The sequence below is a fragment of the Phascolarctos cinereus genome, unplaced genomic scaffold (assembly GCF_003287225.1).
Source record: "Phascolarctos cinereus isolate Bilbo 61053 unplaced genomic scaffold, phaCin_HiC Scaffold_4;HRSCAF=312, whole genome shotgun sequence".
Lineage (NCBI taxonomy): Eukaryota > Metazoa > Chordata > Mammalia > Diprotodontia > Phascolarctidae > Phascolarctos > Phascolarctos cinereus.
This window is the reverse complement of record NW_027555847.1, coordinates 671,334,563-671,355,844: the sequence shown is the minus strand read 5'-3', so window position 1 is coordinate 671,355,844 and position 21,282 is coordinate 671,334,563. Positions and strand designations below refer to the sequence as shown.

General features: G+C 45.9%; 1 protein-coding gene across 1 annotated transcript in view; it reads left to right on the top strand.

The window, feature by feature from the left end:
* Window positions 1–21,282, top strand: part of CPAMD8 (C3 and PZP like alpha-2-macroglobulin domain containing 8) — a 156,282-nt gene that overhangs the window by 108,927 nt on the left and 26,073 nt on the right. The window contains 7 exon segments of the mRNA XM_020969351.1: window positions 1,204–1,360; window positions 2,132–2,206; window positions 11,789–11,954; window positions 15,218–15,304; window positions 15,461–15,597; window positions 17,095–17,250; window positions 17,667–17,729. Coding sequence (XP_020825010.1) covers window positions 1,204–1,360; window positions 2,132–2,206; window positions 11,789–11,954; window positions 15,218–15,304; window positions 15,461–15,597; window positions 17,095–17,250; window positions 17,667–17,729 — 841 coding nt within the window.

The following is a 21,282-nucleotide window of genomic DNA, read 5'->3' as shown; positions in this document are numbered from 1 at the left end:
TTCTTTACACATGAAACTCCATATCCTATCTGTGTCTTTGGACTGACTCTCCCATGCTTGTAACGCATTCCTACCTCTCACATCTACCTTCTTAGAATCCCTTTTTTCCTTCAAAATTCTGTTCAAATGGCACTTTCTACGTAAGTCTTTTCCTGATCCTTCTAGCTGCTAGTTTCTTCCTCCCCCAAAACTTACCTTATATTTATCATACATGTATACATCTATGTATGTACGTATGTAGATATGTATAACCCAGGAGCTTTTAAAAAGGGAATATTTACTTCAAAAATAGCATAACAGGGCAGCTAGGTGGCGCAGTGGATAGAGTACCGGGCCTGGAGTCAGGAGGATCTGAGTTCAAATTCAGCCTCAGACCAGAAACTTGATACCTACTGGCTGTGTGACCCTGGGCAAGTCACTTAACCCTGATTGCCTCACCAAAAAAAAAAAATCAATCTATCTATCTGTCTGTCTATCTAATATATCTATCTAAAATCACAAATATACAAACTTATTCCCCACCACATGGGAAGGGGAAAAGGCATGAGGTTCACAGTTTAGCTCAGTTGCTATTGTCATACACAGTCCCAACACCCCCACCCCCCAGGCTTGAGTCCTAGGTACCCTGGCTCCTCAGGGCTGGCACCTGAAACCGAGGAGGACAAACAACACAAAACAGAAACAACCACCCCCAGGCCCATTTCTTGGAGCTGGAATAAAAGAGAGGGAGCGGAGGAAGCCCTCACCTTCCCCTCTCACCAGTTCAGTTCACGGTGATCACTCTGGGCTCAGCAGATGGCAGGTGCTGAAGAGAATGCAACTGAAAAGATGGTGGAAGAGAGAGTGAGGAGTTCAGCTTCGCCAGTTGTAGAGATGCGGGTAGCTAGTCACCCCTCCCCCCCACACACAGACGTGGTAGGGGGCACAGCAGTCTCTGTGTGTCAAATAGAATAGGGTGTGCTCTTAAGGCTCCTCGAGGACTCACTCCCCCATGCCCAGAGAAGCCCAGGCTGCACGTCCAGAAATAATCATGTGTGCAACCCCTTCCGAAGGATGGACTGTAAGGTCTTTGAGGGCAAGAGTTTATTTTTTTGTTTGTTTTTGTACAGTGTCTGGCATATAGTGGGCACTTAATAAATGCTTGCTGATTATTTGATCCTCTGTGGGCACCTATATTGATCATCTACTTTTGGTGTGCTTTAGGCTGACAGCTTTTGTCCTGAAGTCCTTTGCCCAGTCACGGGGGTTTATTTTCATTGATCCTAAGGAGCTGGTGTCTGCCAAGGACTGGATCATTCGGCATCAGAAGGAAGATGGCTCCTTTCCCGCTATGGGAAGAATATTAAACAAAGACATCCAGGTGAGCAGAAGAGCGCTCCCAAGCCAATCAGTCAGATCGACAGGCATTTATTAAGCTCTTATTAGTGCTTTTGATCCCCATGATAGCCCTCTGACAAGGTAGTCAGGTGGTCTTATTCTCATGTTGGGATGACAGCTGAAGGTTCTCCTGCCCAGGGCCTAAATAAAGTCCCTTCCACCTCTTGTCAGTCTGAGATTCTTTGACTCTGTTCTTGGGAATGTTAGGGGCAGATCCAAGCCCTTCTTTAGGTATGCCCTGAAACGGTGGCCCCCAAGTCAGTGGTGCCGTGAGCCTCAGATGAGATAGTGGATGTACGACCAGGCCAACAAACACGTTCACTAGAGGAAGGGTCTGGTGTGACCTGTGCCCTGAACTTGAGCAGTACTTAATAAATTTTGCATGGTTTTGTTGAGACATACAAAGGCAGCTCCCACTATCTGCATATTGACAGTGAACTAGATGAGTCCTTCCTCAGTCACTTTTAGTTGTGTGACTCTAAGCAAGGCGCTTAACCGCTTTCTGCCTCAGTTTCCACAGTCTGTAAAATGGGGGTAATGGCACTTATGTCAGAGGGTTGTTGTGAGGATCAGATGAGATTATATCTCTAAATTGCCTGTAATAAAAAATCTATATCTTCAAGTGCTATAGAAATGCTGGCTATCACTGTTAGATGAATATGCTCAGGCACATGGAGCTACAGACACACATACGGGGCAGGGCAACAGCTGTGCCTCCAACCTGGCCTCATTTATCTTGGGTGTTGTTCTCTAGGGTGGGATCCATGGGAAGATCTCTCTGACTGCATATGTGGTGGCTGCTCTGCTGGAGACAGGTATAACTTCTGAGGTAAGAGACAAGGAGGGCCTGCATCTTTGGGGAAGGAGAGCGGGAGATAGACACAGAGACAGAAGGGAAGAGATAGAAGAGGGAAAGAAAAACACAGAGGAGAGAAAGAGACATACAGAGAGAAAGAGACAGAGAGAGAGAATATGTGTGAGTGTATGTTTATGGTGGAGGATGGGGATGGGATCGGATGGGAAAGGCAGGTGGGAACTGCTACTCACGGATATGTGATCTGGATTCATCTCTGCTCAGCATGTGTAACTGCAACATGCCCCTAAACGCTGGAGCTTCATCTGTCCACACATGCAGTGGACTGTGCTGACGCATAGGGGCCTAGAGGTAAGAGTTGAAATTATGGGAGTGGGTAAGGTCACCTTGGGAATGGAGAGAGGGAGAGGGGAGGAAAGACTGGGAAATCCCCACAATTAGGAGAGAGAAAAAAAAGGGGCTAGAGAAGGACACAGGAGTAGTAAGAGAAGACCTCAGTGCTCTGGTGGCTGAAAGTCAGAGACTTTCAGGAAAATACAGTAGAATCCTATGCTGCCGAGTCAGAATAATGTCGCTGAAGGAATAAACCAAAGCTCTGACCCAGGAGGGCCAGTTGTTACGATCCTTGCCCGCTTAGAGTCAAAATGGAAGCCTGTTGATGAGGAGATATCAGTGCTTTTCCGTCTGTGAATGTCTAAGGTGGGAGTGTGTGTGTATGTATATATACACCAGTGTGTTAATATGAGTATGGATCTACCTACACCTGTATGTGTGAATTGAGTGCCCGTGTGTGTCTGTTCATATCTACACATGAGTATTCTGTCTGTGTGTTTTTCAGTTTCAGTTCAAACATTTATTAATCACTTGTGTAGAGTATTCTTCTCCAACATGGTATCTTCCATGGACATATTGTGTTTGAAAGATGTAATAGCAGAAATAATTTTGTTCAACAACGTTCCGGTTCTTAACATGAAACGAGGCATAAAACAGGGAGACGCGTGCTCACCAAAGGTATTTGCTGCTGTCATGGAGAACGTCCAGCATTTAGTCCAGATGGTGGAGGGACGCCCTGCAGACAGTGAGGTCCTCCTGATGCGCCTGTGTGGGAATGACATTGTACCCGTCTCACCAAACCCCAGAACACTGATGAGCCTGGGGTATGCTATGAGTAAGGGTATTGAAGAGTCTCCTAAATGAAAGGGCAAGACTTGGGGCCAGGCTTTTGGAATCACTCAAAAAAGTTTGTCCTGGGCCGTCACACAGGCCAAAACAAATGGTAGGAATGTGCTTGTTGTCCAGACGAATGTACAGCTGGGTGGCTGACCCATTAGCTGGATGACCCCACCATATCTCTTAGACAGATACTGCAGATGGCCAAGACGTGAGAAGGAGGAGAGCCAGTAGGGTAGCCGTGGGGAAATGGTGTAGTGCTTTGAATGACCCCCAAATTATCCTGTAACAAAAACCCTTCTTTTTAACATCAACATTCTTCTGGTAATACTGGACAGCTGGGAACCATAGACCATCACTGTCTCCAGAGTCATCCCGAGGGCAGCCTGCAGGCTACACACTTGTCCGTGCAATGTCAGGAGGCCCAGGGGAAGGAAGCCTCTAGCACTTTGGGTGGACCTCCTGGACCAGAGTGCCCAGACAGAGTGCGGACCCACTGCAGTCAGCGCCACTGGAGAACTCATCCACATCAAAGAAATCACTCATCTGCAGAAGTGTCCAAGGGCACGGCGCATCATTTAAGTATCTGTGCAGCTGACTGACCTTTCCATAGCACTTGAAGGTCTTCAAGCTGCTTCATAGATGTTATTTCATTTAATCCTCACAATCCTCACAACCCATTTTGCAGATGAGGGAACTGAGGCTGAGAGAGATGAAGTGAATGCTTGCCCATGGTCAAACAGCCAGTAAATACCTGCAGCAAGATTCGAACTCAGGACTTGGGACTTCAAGCCCAATGTTCCATGCTGCCCATATATGGGATAGGAATAATGGTTTGCATCAGAGCCCAGGCTACATCATTTGTATTGTTGAAGAGAGATTAAGTTAGATAAGATAAGGTCCCTTCTGACTCAGGGATAATGTGATTCAGGGCTCTCCAAGGAATAAATGGAGCTTAAATATCTCCAAATTACAACATACATTCAGGAATGGCCCGATGGTCCCACAAGCCCTTTGTGTGGGACTTTGAAAATAGCCACCTCTGCAGTCCTAGGTGCGAGCGCTTGATTTTTAAAAACAAGTGGTATCCTGATGACTGCCTCACTCCTTTGAACACGTGGCAGAGACCCTAAAGATCTGTATAGACCAGGGCTGGTTAAAAAGATCAGATTCACACACACACACACACACACACACACACACACACGTTAAAAAATAAAAATTTTAAAAATTTAAAGCATATCAATAAGGTGTATATGCAGTGCATTCATTTATATCCTTAGCACTGAAGAATATAAATACAAAGGTGAACTAGGACACGGTGTCTGCCCTCAAGGAACTGAGAGATGTATGCCTACTCTGATGGAGCTGGATCTGTGATGAATACATTAAAAGAGGCACAAGTTGGGTTTTTTTGGGGGGGGGAGTATCAAAAAGGGCTTCATGGAGGAAGTTGCAAATGAGCTAAACTAGGAAGGAAAGCGATTCAATAATTGGATATTGTAAGGGAATTAGAGGATATTTAGAGAATCACATTGGGGGCAGCTAAATGGCACTGTGGATGGAGCCCTGGGCTTGGAGTCAGGAAGACTCATCTTCCTGAGTTCAAGTCTGGCCTCAGACACTTATTAGATGTGTGACCCTGGGTAAGTCACTTAACCTTGTTCACCTCAGTTTCCTCATCTGTGAAATGAGCTGGAGAAGGAAATAGCGGACTACCCCAGTATCTTTGCCAGAAAAACCCCAAATGGGGTCACAGAGTTGGACGTGACTGAAAAGCGACCGAATGACAAGAGAATCGGACTACCTTAGAGTTAGAAGGAACTTCAAAGGTCCTCTGGTCAAACTCCAGCTTATGAATCCCAGCCATGTCCCTGACTAAGGGTGTTCGGCTTGTAAGACCTCTTGTGACAAGAAGCATCTGATCTCTAAGACAGCTCAGCACTGAAATATGGATCCTAATAATTGTGCTGTGCTTTCTGAGCTCACAGAGAAGAAACATGATGCCCTTCTGGGGATGGGGGATAGCCAGAGATTCAGCATTTTTGTGTCAACAAAGGGTAATGACAGCACACACCCAGCTGCCCTGCCCTCCACACATACATCCAGAGGTCGGGATTCAGTTTGGGTGCCATCTTTCAGGAAGGAGAGACAAGTTAGAGTGGGTCCAGAAGAGGCTGACCTGCTTCTGTGGGGTGAGAGGACTTGAAACCGTGTAATATGAGTATGCTCTGTAGGACTTTAGCCCTGAGGAGACTTAGCTCTTGATCACTTGTGTAAACATCTGAAGAGTTTTCACGTAGAAGAGAGAAACAGCCTATTGCATGGAGCTCCTGGTAGCAGAATTAGGATTACTTGGGAGGAAGGGAAGGTAGAAGAGCGGATTTTGACCCAGTTACAAAGAAGAAAGAACTCCTTCATCCAAACAGTTCAAAAGTGGATTGAGCTAGCCGCCTTTGGAGGTAATAAGCAACATGTGATGGCATCCCGGATGAGGGAAGGTGTTCACTAACGCATCGATTGGAGGGTTGGGCTAGCTGTCTTCTGAGGTGCCGTGCCACTCTGAGGTCCTGGGATTCTGGGAGAAGAGGGCTGCATCCTGAAGGGACTGCCTTGCCTGGGCTGGGCAGGTGGCCCCTACAGCCTTGCTCAGGGATGAGAGGTGCTGTCCGGCGGCTCCGGGCTCCTTCTCAGCAGCCTGGCCTCTCTCGTGCTATGTATGAACGCATTTATGAGGCATCGGGCAACATTTTCTGCGTTACAGCACAGAACCAAATGTGGTTTCCTTTACTTCTGAGCCTCCAGGGCTAATTGGGCCCCTGGTCTTGTGCTCAGCTTGCGATACTGCTCCCCACCTGGGTGCAAACCAGGGCTCAGGTTCCAAAAAGGGAGGGCCCGGTATGGAGGCCCCCATTTCTGGAGCAACACAGCCAGTACTGGCAGGGCTGCTCCATCTGCAAGCGAGCCAAGGGGGGAAGAGTAAAGGTCATCCCCCAGAGGAATGAAAGGAAACAAATTACATCAAGTACAATTACATTGTTTCTATAAATTATCAGAACTGCGTTCCTGAGTGGCAAGGTCATCGGGTTCAGAAAACATGACTGCAGGATGCGGTCACCCCCTTGGCCCCCACCCCCACGCAGAGACCTCGGGGCCTTATTTTTCTCGGGCATCTGCTTTGCCCTCCTTTGTGTCAAAAGCAGCCCTGGAAACAGGACCGAGACCTGCCTGCCCTCAGTGCCTCTATCATTGGCCTCGTATTTCCTTTCCCACTGCCCCTGGCATCGAGTGTGACCTTCAGCAAGTCCCTTCACTGTCTCTGGGCCTCGTTTTCTTCATCTCTTAAATAAAGTAGTGGCACTGCATCTGCAAGGTTTACAGATTTTAAAGCTGGAAGGTCTCTTCTAACTTTGACATTCTTTGATTCTGCACTTAACGCCACTATCCCTAAAGTCCAGCTCTAAATCGAATGGCTTTTGAACCTCCCTCTGCACCTGCTACAGTCAGCTCTAAATCTGTGTGCTCTGAGGTTCAACCAATTCATTTTAAAGATAAGGAAATCAAGTCCTGGAGATTAAATGACTGGGCTGCACAAGGCCACCTCGCTAATTGGGGTAGAGCTAGGACTAGAACCTGGATGGTCAGTACCTGGACCTTCACTGCCCCATGTCTGGCCCCCTTGTCTGGCCCCCATCCTCTGTAGCACAGAAGCTGGGCTTTGACTGTCCTGTCTTGAATGATACTGCAGGCCATGCAGTCAGTAATCAATCACCAAGCATTCATTAAGCCCCTGCCACGTGCCAGGCACTGGGTTTTCTCCTGAGGATTCAAATACAAAAGTGAGACAGTCCCTGCACTCAGAGGGAATTGTGCATTGTGCAGCTGTATGGATGTATGTATGTGTGTATGTATGTATGTGTGTATGTGTGTGTGTATGTATGTATGTATGTATGTATGTATGTATGTATGTATGTATGTAATTCTTGTCCTCAACAAGATTTTCAGCTCCTGGAGGCTACAAACCATGGATCATACGTCTTTTGTTGCTTCTGCAGAATGCCTAAGAGGCATTCAATGAATACTGGAGAAGGGTCACATCAGTTTGTAATTTAATCTCAGGTGCCTCTAAGACCTACCTAGATTCTGAGAAGAATGCTTCTCCAAACTACTCTATAAGGAGGCTTGGATGTAGGACCCTGACTCATCTCCCCACTCCAGACCCCTGCCATCTGCCAGGCCCCCAGGCTTAATCTTCCTTCTGTCACATGACTGTCTCAGAGATGGAGAGAAAGTTCAGGAATCCTGACCCCTCACAGAGAAGAAAGTGAAATCCCACGGGAAGGGATGAGTTTCTGAGCCTTGTGAGTAAGGAAATCTAGATAGCTCAGCATGGCCCCTGCAGCCTGCCGTAGCAAGGATGCCCAGCAGCCTCTTTCTTCTTTTTTCTTAATACCAAGTTACCTCTTCAACATATTTCTTTGGTTAGAGCATGTTGAAAAAAATGTACAAAATCAATGTTCCAGATTTTTTCTGTAGTAACTTTCAGATACTAGTGACCCTGACTTAACCCTTTTTGCCTCAGTTTCCTCATCTGTAAAATGAACTGGAAAAGGAAATGGCCAAACACTTCAGTTTCTCTGCCAAGAAAACCCCAAAAAGAAATCACAAAGACTCAGACACAACTGAAAATGACGCAACTGGAAAAAAACCTCATTTTTAAAGAATAATATTTTTTACTCCAAAGTCATGTAGTCTTAGGGTTGGGGGAGATCAGGGGTCATGGGATCATAGATTTACAGACGGAAGGGTCTTAGCAGTGATCTAGTCCGACTCCTCCGTATTACAAATGAGGAAATTGAGGTCAAGGGAGATTAGGTGAGCTTCAGAAACAGAACTTGGACTCAGGTCCAGCCCAGTCCAGACCAGATCTAAGAAGGGATTTCCTCTGTTGCATCCCTTATGAGTGGCAATCTAGGCTTCTCTAAAAGGCTTTTAGTATAAAGAGCTCCCCATCTACCACAGTGGCCTGTTCCACAGCTTTCATTATTAGTAAATTTCTTCTTTTATGAAACTGGAATCTGCCTCTCTGCACCTTTCAGCCTTTTGTTCCTAATTCTGATCCCAGGGCCATCATCCGTCTTCTGTCGGCCAGGAAAAATGGATGGCATTTACAAAGAGGCAAATTTCGTCTTAATATCAATCTGGGAAGGATAAAGGGGCCATTTGTTGGCTCTTTTCTTACCTAGCCTTAATCACAGTCAAAATGAGAGCTCAGAAAAACCTCAGCTTAAAAAGGCTAAAGTTTCCCACTGCATCTGGGCCATCTTCAGTTGTCCTGATCCATATCTGGTCACTGGATCCAGATGGCTCCAGAGGAGAGAGTGAGGTTGGTGACTTTGCACAGCCCTCCCTCACGCAAGTCCAATTCACTTGAAAGTCATGGCATCCCCTTTCTGATGTCATGGTCCTCTTCAAGAACGAAAGACAAACAATATAAAGAAAAACTCTAACAAAACGGGCTGCCTAACGACATAAGTTCCCCTCCTTTGAAAGTCATAAAGCAAAGGCTGGGTAGCCACTGGGAAGGTGGGGAGTAGAAGGAATTCCTTTTATGTGTAGTTTGGACTATGGCCACTAAAGGCCCTTTCCAACCCTAACATATCGATTGACAGTCAGTATCCAGAGTGGTTAACTTGGAGTGCATTGCTGAATATAATAAGATAAAACGTAATAATAATAATAAATGCAAAAGTCTTATTCTTTAACTTTACAGATGGGAGAGGCATGATTACACAACAGTTTGTCTGAAAAGTTTTTTGGTTATTTGATGGGTTGCAATGATTGATTGATGTGGAATGGGAGCTAGTGCAGCCTTGGGCTGCATTCAGAAAAATGGAGGTGACAGCTCTCTGCCTTGCCCTGGTCAGACTGCATCTGGCATATTATGTCAGTCCTGGGCTCCACAGGTTAGGAAGGACATAGATGAGCTGGAGAGTGTCCAGAGGAGGTCAGCTAGCATGGTGAAGGGTCTTGACTTCATGCCATGGAAGGATCAGTTGGAGAAATTGGGGAGAAGAAAAGCCTCATGGGGAGTGACTTAATAGCTGTCTTCAAGAATTTGAAGATTTATCCTGTGGAAGAGAGACTAGACCTGTTTACATGACCCAAGAGGGTAGAAATAGGAGAAATGGGTAAAAGTTGCAAAGATAGAAACTTCCTAACAATGAAAACTATCCCAAAGGGAATGGATTGCCCCTTTTTGAAGTTCTTCAAGCACAGGTTGTATGCCCACTAATTGGATACAAGGTGGAGAGGATTCTCATTCCGATAGGGGTACTGAAGACCCTTCTTTCTCTGAAATTCTGGGATTCCTAATATCCTCAAGGGAATCAATCAACATATTGTCATTATCATCTCAGATGTACAACGCTCTATGTCAGGGTTGGGAAGGAAGGATGGAAAAAAATGAGTAACAATGTAGTCTTGCCCTCAAAGAGTGTGTAATCTAGTTCATTTCAATTCAACAAACATTAAAGATTCAACTAACATTCACAGTTCCAACTGTATGCAGGAAGTGCTGGGGGACATACAAGTTCAGATAAGATGGGCCCTCAAGAAGGTTCCAGTATAATGCAGATCAGATCAGCAATTATTAAGCATCTACCCTGTGCAAAGTCCTCTACTCAACACTAAAGTTATAGAGATGGGGGTGGGGCAGGACCAAGCACCTCAGTCTTTGTCCTCAAAGAGCTTACAATCTGAGTGGAATGTGACATGTTCTCAGATCACCATAAAACAAGTGAAAATGTGATTAAATGAGAATTTTAGACAGACAGACAGATCTGAGAAATTTCCAGGAGAAAGGAATCAGTTCCATCTGGGCATAATCCGCTTCATGAGGAACCAGGAAGCTTATAGGAAGAGAATGATTTGAGTGAGCATGAGGGGAGACCGTTTTAGGCGTGTGAGGGGAGGGATGACACATTTATATAGTGCCTACTTGGTAACAAGCACTGTGCCAAATGCTTTAAAAATATTTCATTTGATTCTTACAACAACCCTGGGAAGGAGGTAATATTATCCCGATTTTGCAGTTGGGGAAACTGACAAAAATCAAGGGACTTGCGCAGGGTCACATAGCTGGTAAATATCTGAGGCCAGATTTGAATTCTGGTCTTTCTGACTCTTAAGTCCAATGCTTTATCCACCGCTCCACTCACCTGCCTCTGAAGAAATGTGGGTGAAAAACGCGTGGACTGGAAGAGTAGTACATCCTTCAGTTTATCTGGAGCCAAAGTAATTTAAAGAAGAGGAGAGAGAGATGAGATGGGGAAAGGCAGATGGATCCAGACTGCAGAGGACTGGGAAGGTTAGAAAGCTTAAATGACAACTTGTATGTGGAGAGTAGAGATGTACAAAAAATGATGACGAATTATTGTTGTTCAATTGTTTTCAGCTATGTCCATCTCTTCGTGGCCCCATTTGAGGTTTTCTTGGTGAAGATACTGGAGCGGTTTGCCATTTCCTTCTCCAGCTCATTTGACAGATGAGGAAATTGAGGCAAATAGCGTTACATGACCTTCTCAGGGTCACATGGCTAGTAAATGTCTGAGGCCAGATTTTAATTCAGGGAGATGAGTCTTCCTGACTCGAGGCCCAGCACTCTGTCCACTATACCAATAACAGATAATAAGTGATTGAGATCCAAAGGAGAAATTCTGACAATTTGTGGTAATATGAGGCTGAGGAGACAAGAGAATCCTCAAAAGCAAGAGATTAAAAATATGTATTGAGTAACCCATCAAAGCATCCTTGTGACTCAGAGTCAAGGGACCTAGATGCAAATTCTTCACACTGAGAAAACTCAGGGGGAGGGGGGCACTCTGCAGTTGTCTCCAAGTGTGCAAAGGAGCCCTTCAAGCCAGGCCTGGATGGCCGTTAGCTGGGCATGTTAGAGAGGGGATTCTTTTTGAAGCATGGCTTGGTCTGGATGGCTTCTGAAGTCCATTCTAATTTTTAAGTCCCACGATTCTGTCACTTCTCTTACTTAACAGCAGTATGATCATGAACAAGTCACTTCTCCTCTTTGAGACTAGGGATGAGGACCAACCTAGGGATCAGAAAGATGGCGCCACACCCTGCCTCTGACCGGTCCTAGCGATTTGACCATGGACAGAGCCCTAAGGGTTACCCTTAGTGCTCTGGTCAGCTCTTTCAGACTTTAAGTTAGAGATGAGTTGCTGATCTTCATCCACATGAAGAAGTTCCCCACAGTGATGGTGTCGTAGGTCTACAACAAGGACACCAAAAGAAAATGGACATCTAATCCTGGCACTCCCTACCTTCCAGAGTTGTAAAGAAAGTACTCGATAACCTTAAGTAAGTGCAAGCTGTTATTATTAAGATTTTCTCTCTCTCTTGATTTAGGAAGAAAAAGCAGCTATTAGCAAAGCAAAGCAATTTTTGGAGTCCAGCCTGTACTCAGCAGAAGATCCATATAGCAGTGCCCTCACCGCTTACTGCCTCACTCTCCTGCACAGTCCGGCTGCTCCGGCTGTGCTTCGGAAGCTGAACAGCCTGGCCATCATGCAAGGTAATCTGGGTGGGTGGCCTTAGTGGACCACAAGCAACCCACCCCCACCCCCACCCTGGCCTGAATGGATGCATAGAGCCATGCAGTTGTGTTAGAGCTGGAGAGGGCCTTGGAAAGCACGCTCTATCCCATCATTCTGCAGATGTATACCTCAGGCCTAGGAGCTACTAGACCAAGCCCTGAGCCCTGTGACATGTTCAGATGATAGCACTTTCCAGAAGAGAGACAGCACAGCATAGTGGAAGTGTTCTGTCGTGAGTCAGAGGACCTGAGTTTGAATCCTGACTCTGTTACTTACCCAGGCAAGTTACTGCCCCAGTCTGAGCCTCAGTTTCCTCATCTGTCAGATGACTAATATGATGCTTCCATTTTGTACCTTGCAAGGTTGTTATGATCTTTAAATAAATAATTTAAATAAATATTTAAATAAAACAATTATGGGAAAAAATGCTTTCTAAATCTAAAGGGCTTTTTTTTTTCCCTACAGTTGTAATTTCATCAGCATGGGGAACTCCTGATATGGAAACTCCATTTTATTGTGTAGATGGCAACTCTTCCATAACTTATCATTTTAAATAGTTGCCTAGGACCTTAAGAGGTTAAATGACTTGCCCACTGTCACACAAACTAGAACCCAGGTCTTCAAGACTCCAAGGCCTGCCCCCTACCCACTATGCATTGCTGTCTCCCATACCCAACTTTTATACCTAAAAATCTATGTAAGTTTCAGCAATTATTCATGGGGAGTGGGAAGGGCTTGCAGTTATCTTCATGTTTCCCAGTTAGGCTTTCCAAACAACTAGCTCCGAATTGGGAATAATTCGTTTATAGTCAAATGACTGAGAATGAGGACTCCATAACCTCACTCGCTCTATTTGGGGCTCGTGCCAAGCTTTCTCTGTAACAGGGGGACCTTATAACAAGGTCCTTTCGGTTCAGTCACTAAGTCTCCTAGGATAAGAGCCAAAGTATACCTAGTTTGTACAAAAATATAATCACATCAATAAGTACATATCAAGCAAGGCCCTGTGTGGGGTGCAGCAGAGGAGACAAGGACATGGCCTGTTCCATAATGGTGACCCATATCAATGTGACTGTATAATCCATGTCTTTTTATTTCAGGACATACTGAAAGGATACAAGTAAGAGCAAATGTGGTTTCATGTTTGGCATTGTGATAACACTTCAGTGAGATTCCAGTGTATTTAAAATTATTCCTTTAAAAAAAAATTTTTGTTAGTTACTTGAGCTCATAGCCAAGGACTTCAAAGATATTGTTCTGATAGGGCTCAGGCAAAAACTCAGTTGAGAACCAGTGTTAGCATCATAAAGGCCTGCCAGGCCTTGTGAATGGAGGGGGTGAGGTGGCCACATTGGTAGCCAGGAGCTGCAAGGAGGGTCCCAACCCCTCTCCTTTGCTGCGACTGCTTTGAGCTCACCTCTGTCAGCTGTCAGCTGTCAAGCAGTTTCTCCGCTGGTCTTTGAGACAGCTCTCATGAGAATGCTAGAGTAGAACCTTCCAGGAGGAATAGAGAAGACAAGACAGACCTGATTGAAATGGATTAGTGGAACTGTGGAGCTGGGTCTTCTGCCAGGTCTGTGCTTATGGGTCTGGGCCTCTTGTGCTGTACGTGTTCACAAGGAGGGTCTGGTGTGTGCCCGACAAGTTCTGCCAAGTTTCTCCAGGTCTGGGGCACAGAAAACATAAGGGGACATGGCAGTGAGAAATCTGTTTTATGAGGTTGATGAGGACATGTTCATTCACTTCTAGTCAATCAGTGCCATACTGCCCTCAATGTAGTGGTTTGGTTAGGAGTCAGACTACAGAAGGCTGCAGTTTTGGGTGGTCATAAAATGATGTCGGACGGTGTAGACTTGACAAGATGATTGATTTTGGGGTAAGTGAGAAAATGACTGAGGTTAGAGACCTGGGCATCAGGGATGATGGTGGTATTCCCAACAGAAAGGGAAGGGGGGAGAGTGGAGAAGTCTAGAGTGACAGCAGTGAGTTTGATTTTAGATGTGAAGGGTTTAAGGTGGGGCTAGGGAACCTGTGGCCCTCTAGGTGCTCAAGTGCTGCCCTTTGACCAAATCAGTTTTGGTGTGTGAAGTTTAGATGCGGTCAAAGGGCCACTCTCGAGGACAGAGAGGGCCACGTATGGCCTCGAGGAGGCAGATTCCCCACTCCTGGTTTAAGGTAACAACGGGCCATTCTTGGGGATGTCCTTGACAGGTACCTTCTGAGTCTGTTAGAGTTTGTGGAAATGTTAGAGGAGAGGGTAAAACAATGACATGACTGTGCTGAAATGAAATTCAAATAGGGATAAATGCAAGGTTCTACATTTGACTTCAAAAAAATGAACTGTACAAGTATATGATGAGAGGGGAGGGTGACATAGTTAAACAGGGGGCTAAGTATGAAGGGCAGCTAGGTGGTGCCATAGTGCACAGAGTTCCAGGCCTGGAAGTCAGGAAGACTCATCTTCCTGAGTTCAGATCTTGCCTCAGGCACTTACTTGCTGTGTGACCCTGGGCAAGTCACTGAACCTTGTTTGCCTCCGTTTCCTCATCTGCAAAATGAGTCGGAGAATGAAATGGCAAACTACTCTAATATCTTTGCCAAGAAAACCCCACTGGGGTCACCAAGAGTCAGACACGACTGAAGCCACTGAACAACAGCAAAAAGTACGAAGGAGCCCTGAACGTACTGGTGCCCCGTGCTAAGCTTTGGGGTGCAGGTACATGACGGAAGGTCTCTGTGAGGTGGCAGGGTGGCTGGGGCAGACGGCGGAAAGCAGCCAGACCGTGGCCTGCTCCAGCGGCCTAGGGCTGAGCTCATAGTCAGTTGTTCACCCGTCAGGACGGCCCTTCCTAGCACAGGCATCATAAGGTCAAGTGGGTTACCCAACTCAGGGACTGGAGCAGTCCGGTTGAAACCCTGTCTGGTGCAGTGATCAGGGGCTGCCTAGATAGAGTGGACTCGTCGGCTTAGTCCTCAGTCATTTACAGTCAGAACAGGGTGAGCATTCAGAAATGAGTGGATTACCTCGCCCATTTTTCTGACAACCTGGTCTGGTCCAGATGGGGATGAGCAGGAGAGCAGGCCAGATGGACAGCTGAATACTCTGTTTTTGGAGATCTTCAGTGCAGTTATGATTGGACCAGGTGCCCTCTGACATCCCTCCCAGCTCTGAGATTCTGGGGTGCTGGGACCCTAGCTACCTTTTATCTCCTCTTTTAACATCAGTGTCATGTAATTCCAGATGGATTCACACATTGGAGCTTGACGGGAACGCTTGTTACCGATGAGGACACGTTTATGGGGTTTAATGATGGACTTTCTCAATCAGGTACTGGTATACCCAGCTGTCTTGTGTGCATCTGTCTCCATTGCTGAGACAGCAGTGTCTTGCTTATCGCTGACTGTTTATCTGAATCACCCAGAGTCTCTACCTTTGTGGGGAGACCATCTGCCCTTCTGCACTTAGGGGCTCCCTCTCTTGCAGTTATCTCTGCTGAAGTGGAGATGACAGCCTATGCCTTGCTGACCTACACCCTCCTGGGAGACGTGGCATCCGCACTGCCGGTGGTGAAGTGGCTGTCACAGCAGAGGAATGCGCTTGGGGGGTTCTCATCCACACAGGTGGGTCCGTGTTTGGTGTGACCAGAATGGCTCCTGGTTGCGTTTTCTGAGCACTTTCATAAGCAGGAAGCCTAGAAGGAGCTCTGGACTGGAAGTTAGAAGAACAGGGTATAAATCCTAGCTATGAGAGTTAACCTCCATGGCCTCAGTGTCCTCACCTGTCAAATGAAAGGGGTTTTCAACTAGATGAGCTCTATGGTCCCTACCATCTCTGAATCTGTGAACTTATCCCCAGCCCCATAAAGTGGGGAGTGTAAGTATCATCCCCATGGTGCACCCAGAATCAGAGAGGCTCTGAGTCCTTCTGTCCAACCTGTCTAAGCAGGAATCCCTTCTAGATTTAAGCCTCTGCTTAAAGACCTCTGATGGTGGGGACCGCATTACCTCCACAGAGGGTTCTGTCGTTCAGTCGTTTTTCAGTCGTGTCCTACTCTTTGCGAACCCATCTGTAGTTTTCTTTGCAAAGGTATTGGAGTGGTTTGCCATTTCCTTCTCCAGCTCCTTTGACAGATGAAGAAACTGAGGCAGACAGGGTGAAGTGACTTGCCTAGGGTCACACAGCTAGTGTCTGAGGCCAGATTTGAATTCAGATCCTCCTGACCTAGGGCCAGCACTCTATCTACTGCACCACCCAGCTGCCCAAATAAAGCGACTCTGGTGGGCTTTTAGACAGTTCTAGCTGTTTGGAAGTTTGGTCTTATGTCAAGCTGAAATTGACCTTTCAGTGAAATTCTCCCTTTGCTCCAACTTCTGCCCTCTGGGGCCACGCAGAGTATGTTGAATCTTTCTTTATCCTAAGAGTCTTTATGTACTTGAAGACACCCATCTCGTCCCTCCTACATCTTCTCTCCCTCAGGCTAAACTCTCAGCTCTTTCGGCCAGTCATCAAATGATGTGGTTTCTAGTCCCCTCACTTCCCTGGTCACCCTTTTCCAGAGTCTGCTCTAGACTGTGGTCCTGTCACTGAACAGAACGGTCCAGATCAGCAGAGGACTGTGGGGCTCTCCCCCTCCCCGTTCTCGACAGCCCATTCCTCCTGCTCTGCTCCCATTCATGCAGCCCAAGTCCTCCTTCCCTTTGGGGGCTGTGGCGTCACCTCTCATTGTTACTGAGCTGGGGGTCTCTTCGAGCTCCCGTGACTGAGAGTGAGGTTAAGGGTCATGGCCAAAGTGACCCAAAGAGCAAACACAGGTCAGAGGGTTACCGTGCGGTGCTGCCTCTGCTATGGAAGGCTGTAACTTACGAGCATTGTGCCCTAAACCTGCCTATAGCAGGCCTATGGTGCACTTCTCTTTGGGATGCAGGGAGATTTTGTCCCCTGGTACAAGTGGAATAAGATTCTGGTACAATAAAAAATTCTAGATATCAATCTTACATGGCACATTTATCAAGCATCTCCTATTTCCATGACTTTTTTACTGTCATGCTACCTGGGAAGCTTAAAAAAAGGTTATGAAGTCCTTTCATTTTACTATGAACTCAATCCATATTTCCCAGGACACATGTGTGGCCCTGCAGGCCCTGGCTGAATATGCTATCCTGTCTTATATCGGAGGAGTCAACCTCACCATCTCTTTGGCATCAACTAACTTAGACTACCAGGAGACATTCGAACTGAACAAGGCCAACCAGAAGGTCCTGCAGACAGCGGTGGTACGTTGGTTCCGTTCACACTGCAGCCGTGAGGAAGAAAATGCTGTTTTCAGCTGGTGGGTGTGAATTCCCTGAAGAAGGATTATGGGAACCAGCCCAGGTCCTAACTCTAAGGAACGTCTCCTGTGTCAGGGGAAGGCTAAGCTTGATAATGCACAAAACCTTGTGAGCTGTTCTCTCCAAGGCCCTTCCCTAGGCGTGGACACACATGACTTAGAAATTAAGGATGACATAATTACAGTTGCATCATTCATCACAGAGGGTGCTAGAGGCTTTTTGATGGGGAGTATTGGCACGTAACTGGCTGTGATAAATACGCACAGGGTGAAATAGGCCCTGAGTCTTTACATGGAATGTGTTTTCCTGTGTCTCTTAAGTAAGAATCCTGAGAGTCATGTTTCCTCTTCTTTCTGCAGATACCTAGTATTCCTACAGGACTCTTTGTTAGTGCTAAGGGAGAAGGCTGTTGCCTGATGCAGGTGAGAAAAGGAAGCCAAGACCTCTCTTTCTCTGTTTCTCCTCTCTCTTTCTGTTCCTCCCCTCCCTCTACCTCTCCACATCCCATTTTTCTAGCAGAGGTCTGAATTGCCCATTTTCTTTGAGGACAACTGGTAGTTTTTCCTCTAGGCTTCACTGTCTTCTAGGAACCCCTAGGATGATGGCAGCCCCACCAATTCAAGGCCAATCAAGTCCTCCTTCCACCCAAAGTGCGTAGCTGCACTGATAGCTCTCCCCACCAAAAATAAATAAATTGCAAAAGTATACTTTGTCCACAAGGGGGCCCCAGGCAGAATGTACGTGGCCCGATGCCAATCACTCTACACTACCAGCTGTCAGGTCAGTATCTTCATTCTCAACTAGACCAGCTGGTTTCTTATTTGCTTTTGTATTCCCCGTTGAGTTGAGTCTGAGACTTTGCATATAGCATAAAACTTGGGGTTTCAGCAGATTGCAAACTCAAAATACGCCAACAGGATGACATGGCAGCCAAAAATGCTAAGGCTATCCTAGGCCACATTAACACGAGAAAGGCCCGGCACATCAGCTGACACAAAAATTGTATTATAATTTTACGTGGAAATAAAAATTTTCACCCTCTATTTTCTGAGCCTTATGGTTAGTGTTCCACTAACACAGCTTGGTCCTTTGAAATATTCTTAAATTCTAGTCCTTTAAGAGAGTAGTAGTAGCTAGAAGGGACTATTTAGTTTGCAACATGCAGCCAGTATCTTAGGAAAGACATTGAAAGCTGGAGAGCTTCCTGAAGAAGGCAACCAGGGCAGTGAGAGGACTGGAAAACCTGCTGCTTAAGGACTGACTGAAGGAACTAGGAGTGCTTAACCTGGAGAGGAGAAGAGAAGATTCAGTGGGGATGGGATACTTATCTTGACATTAAAAAGAGCTGCTGTCATGAGCTTAGGTTTTTTTCTGCTTGGCAGCAAGGGGCCAGAGACAATGGGTATAAAATGGATACAGGCAGATGTAGGTTTGATAGAAGGAAAAGATCCTAACAATTAGGATTACCTCCAAAAAAGGACTGGGCTTCCTGCAAGGTAGTGAGTTCTCCCTCACTGGAGTTCTTCAAGTTGAGGATGGATGGATGGATGGATGGATGGATGGATGGATGGATGGATGGATGACCACTTGCTGGGAATGTTGTAAATTGCCTATATTCTATCACTCCAGAAAATGTTTGTTGAATTGAAGTCCATGGCCATGGACAACCCACTCCATTCACCATCAGAAAGTGGCCAATTGTCTGATGAGGAGCCTCTCAAATCTTTCTAACTGAAGCCCATAGTCACCTGCACAGTAGGTGAAAACAGAGCTTGATTGGCCTTGAATTGGTATCAGTCTAGTGGGAGATGAAACCCAAGTAATTGGGAGTAATAACTTCACCAGCAGCTCCAGCCAGACCAGTCTTTCTATTTCAGGAACCTGCCTCATACTCTCTTGTCTCTGTTTATGCTCCTGCCATTCCAGTAAGCTTGCAATTCTTTCTTCCCATCTTCTCTCAATCTCTATAAATCCTGCCGAGATCAAGGCTCACCTTCTTTCATGAAATTGTCTCTAATTAAACATAAGTTATAGCTTATGTTAATGTAATGCTTGAAAGTTTGCAAAGCACTTTCCTCAAAATAACCCTGTAGGAAAGAGAATATATGTGTTATTACCCTCATTTATAAAATGAGGTAAAGTGATGTAGCCAAGATCCCACAGCTACTAAGTGTCTGAGCCAGGATTGGAAACCTGGTATCTCCCAGCTCCAGGTTCATCAGTTTTTCTACTATACCCTGGCTCTGAGTCATCACCTGTGAAGGTCTCAGTGATCATCTAGTCCTACCTGTACCCTCGCAGTAATCCCCTCTATGACATCCTTGACAAGTAGTACTGAAAGAATTCCAGTGATTCCTGAGATGATACGCTCTACTTTTGGACAGCTATAATGAAGGCTCCAGGAAGATTTCACCAGTGGGAGAAGAGGGCCATCTTGGCAGAGAGATATTCTAGGGTAAGAAGACCTCAAGGGTAGCTGGATGTTCCTAGGCAAGGAGACCTCAGATGCTAAAGGAAGTTCTAGAACGGGCCAATGGTTGAGGCTTGGTTTTGAAGTACACAAGTCAGGATCAGAACCAGCCACACTGGGCCCTTCTGACTTTCTGGACTTCAAAGTCACGTCCCCATACAGGGTACCTTCAATGCAACCCAGAGTCCCATTGGACCCCCTTTTCTGTGTTGCCTTCCCCAATTAGAATATAAGCTCCTTGAAGGCAAAGACTGTCTTTTTGCTTGTATTTGTATCCCCAGTGCTTAGCACAGTGCCAGGCACATAGTAGCTGTTTAATAAATGCTTGTTTCATTCCTTCCTTCCCCATATATATACCTACAAAGTTCAGGGACCCAGAGCACCTTTACTAGTTTTCCACTCCCTGGGTGCAGCCCTGCTTCCAAAAGTAAATACAGCAGATAGAGGAAAAGTTAAACTACCTGGAAGACGTTCACCTAGGGTTTGAGAATTTCTACTTTTTCCTAGAACACTGAACAAAATTGAAGATGAAGTTATGTAGGGAAAAATAGAAAGTCACAGTTGGGTTCAAAAAGTCAACTTCACAAGTCTAAGAGGGGAAACGTGGTTTGTGGTTTATCTGACAAAAGATCTCAATTGCTTTAGAGTATTGCAGGCTCAATATGAAAAAAAAGCTGAAGGTTTCAGATGATTGACTACAGGCTCAGGGTGAATGAGCAGCCAAAACCAGGAGCCCTTGGGTCGCCTTGAGGAAGGGACAGTGCCTTGGTGGGGATAGCCCAGGTCAGCACCATGGTTAGGGGAAATGCATGGAAGGAACTAAAGATGTTTACCCTGGAGAAGAGGATTACTGACCTCGAGTATCTGAAACGGGAGAAAGAGTGGATTACCTGTTCGACTTGACACTAGAAAACCAAACTAGCACCCCTGGATGAAAGTAGCAAAGAGAAGAAGCTTTGAAAGTATTAGAGCTGTCCAGAAGCAGAGTGTACTAGCTCAGGAAGCAAGGGGTGTGCTCTCCTTGGGTATCTTCCAGACCTGGCTCAGACACTTACTGGGGCATCTTGGGTAAATCACTTTACCTCTATGAACCTCAGTTTCCTCATTTTGTAAATGAGGGTAATAATACTTGTACTCTGTCTTTCACAGGGTTGTTATGAGGAAAGTGCTTTGTAAACTTTAAAATATTCTATTAATATAAGCTATTGATGCCGTTATCATTAGTCAGAATGTCATGAACGAAGGTAAGCCTTGATCTTGGCCTTAAAAGATGGGCAGGATTTGCAGAGATTGAAAGAAAAAGAGAAGAAAAAATCCTAGGCTTGCTGGATTGGCAGAGATAGAGAGAGGAGAGAGTACAAGAATGTTCCAGAGATGATGAGCCCAGGCTGGCTGGAGCAGTGTTCTATAAAAGAGTAGTAGGAGATCATGTTGGAAAAATAGGCTGGGAGCCTCTGCCTCCCTCCCCCAATACTAATTCAACTGAAGGAGCTCAGGATGCTTAC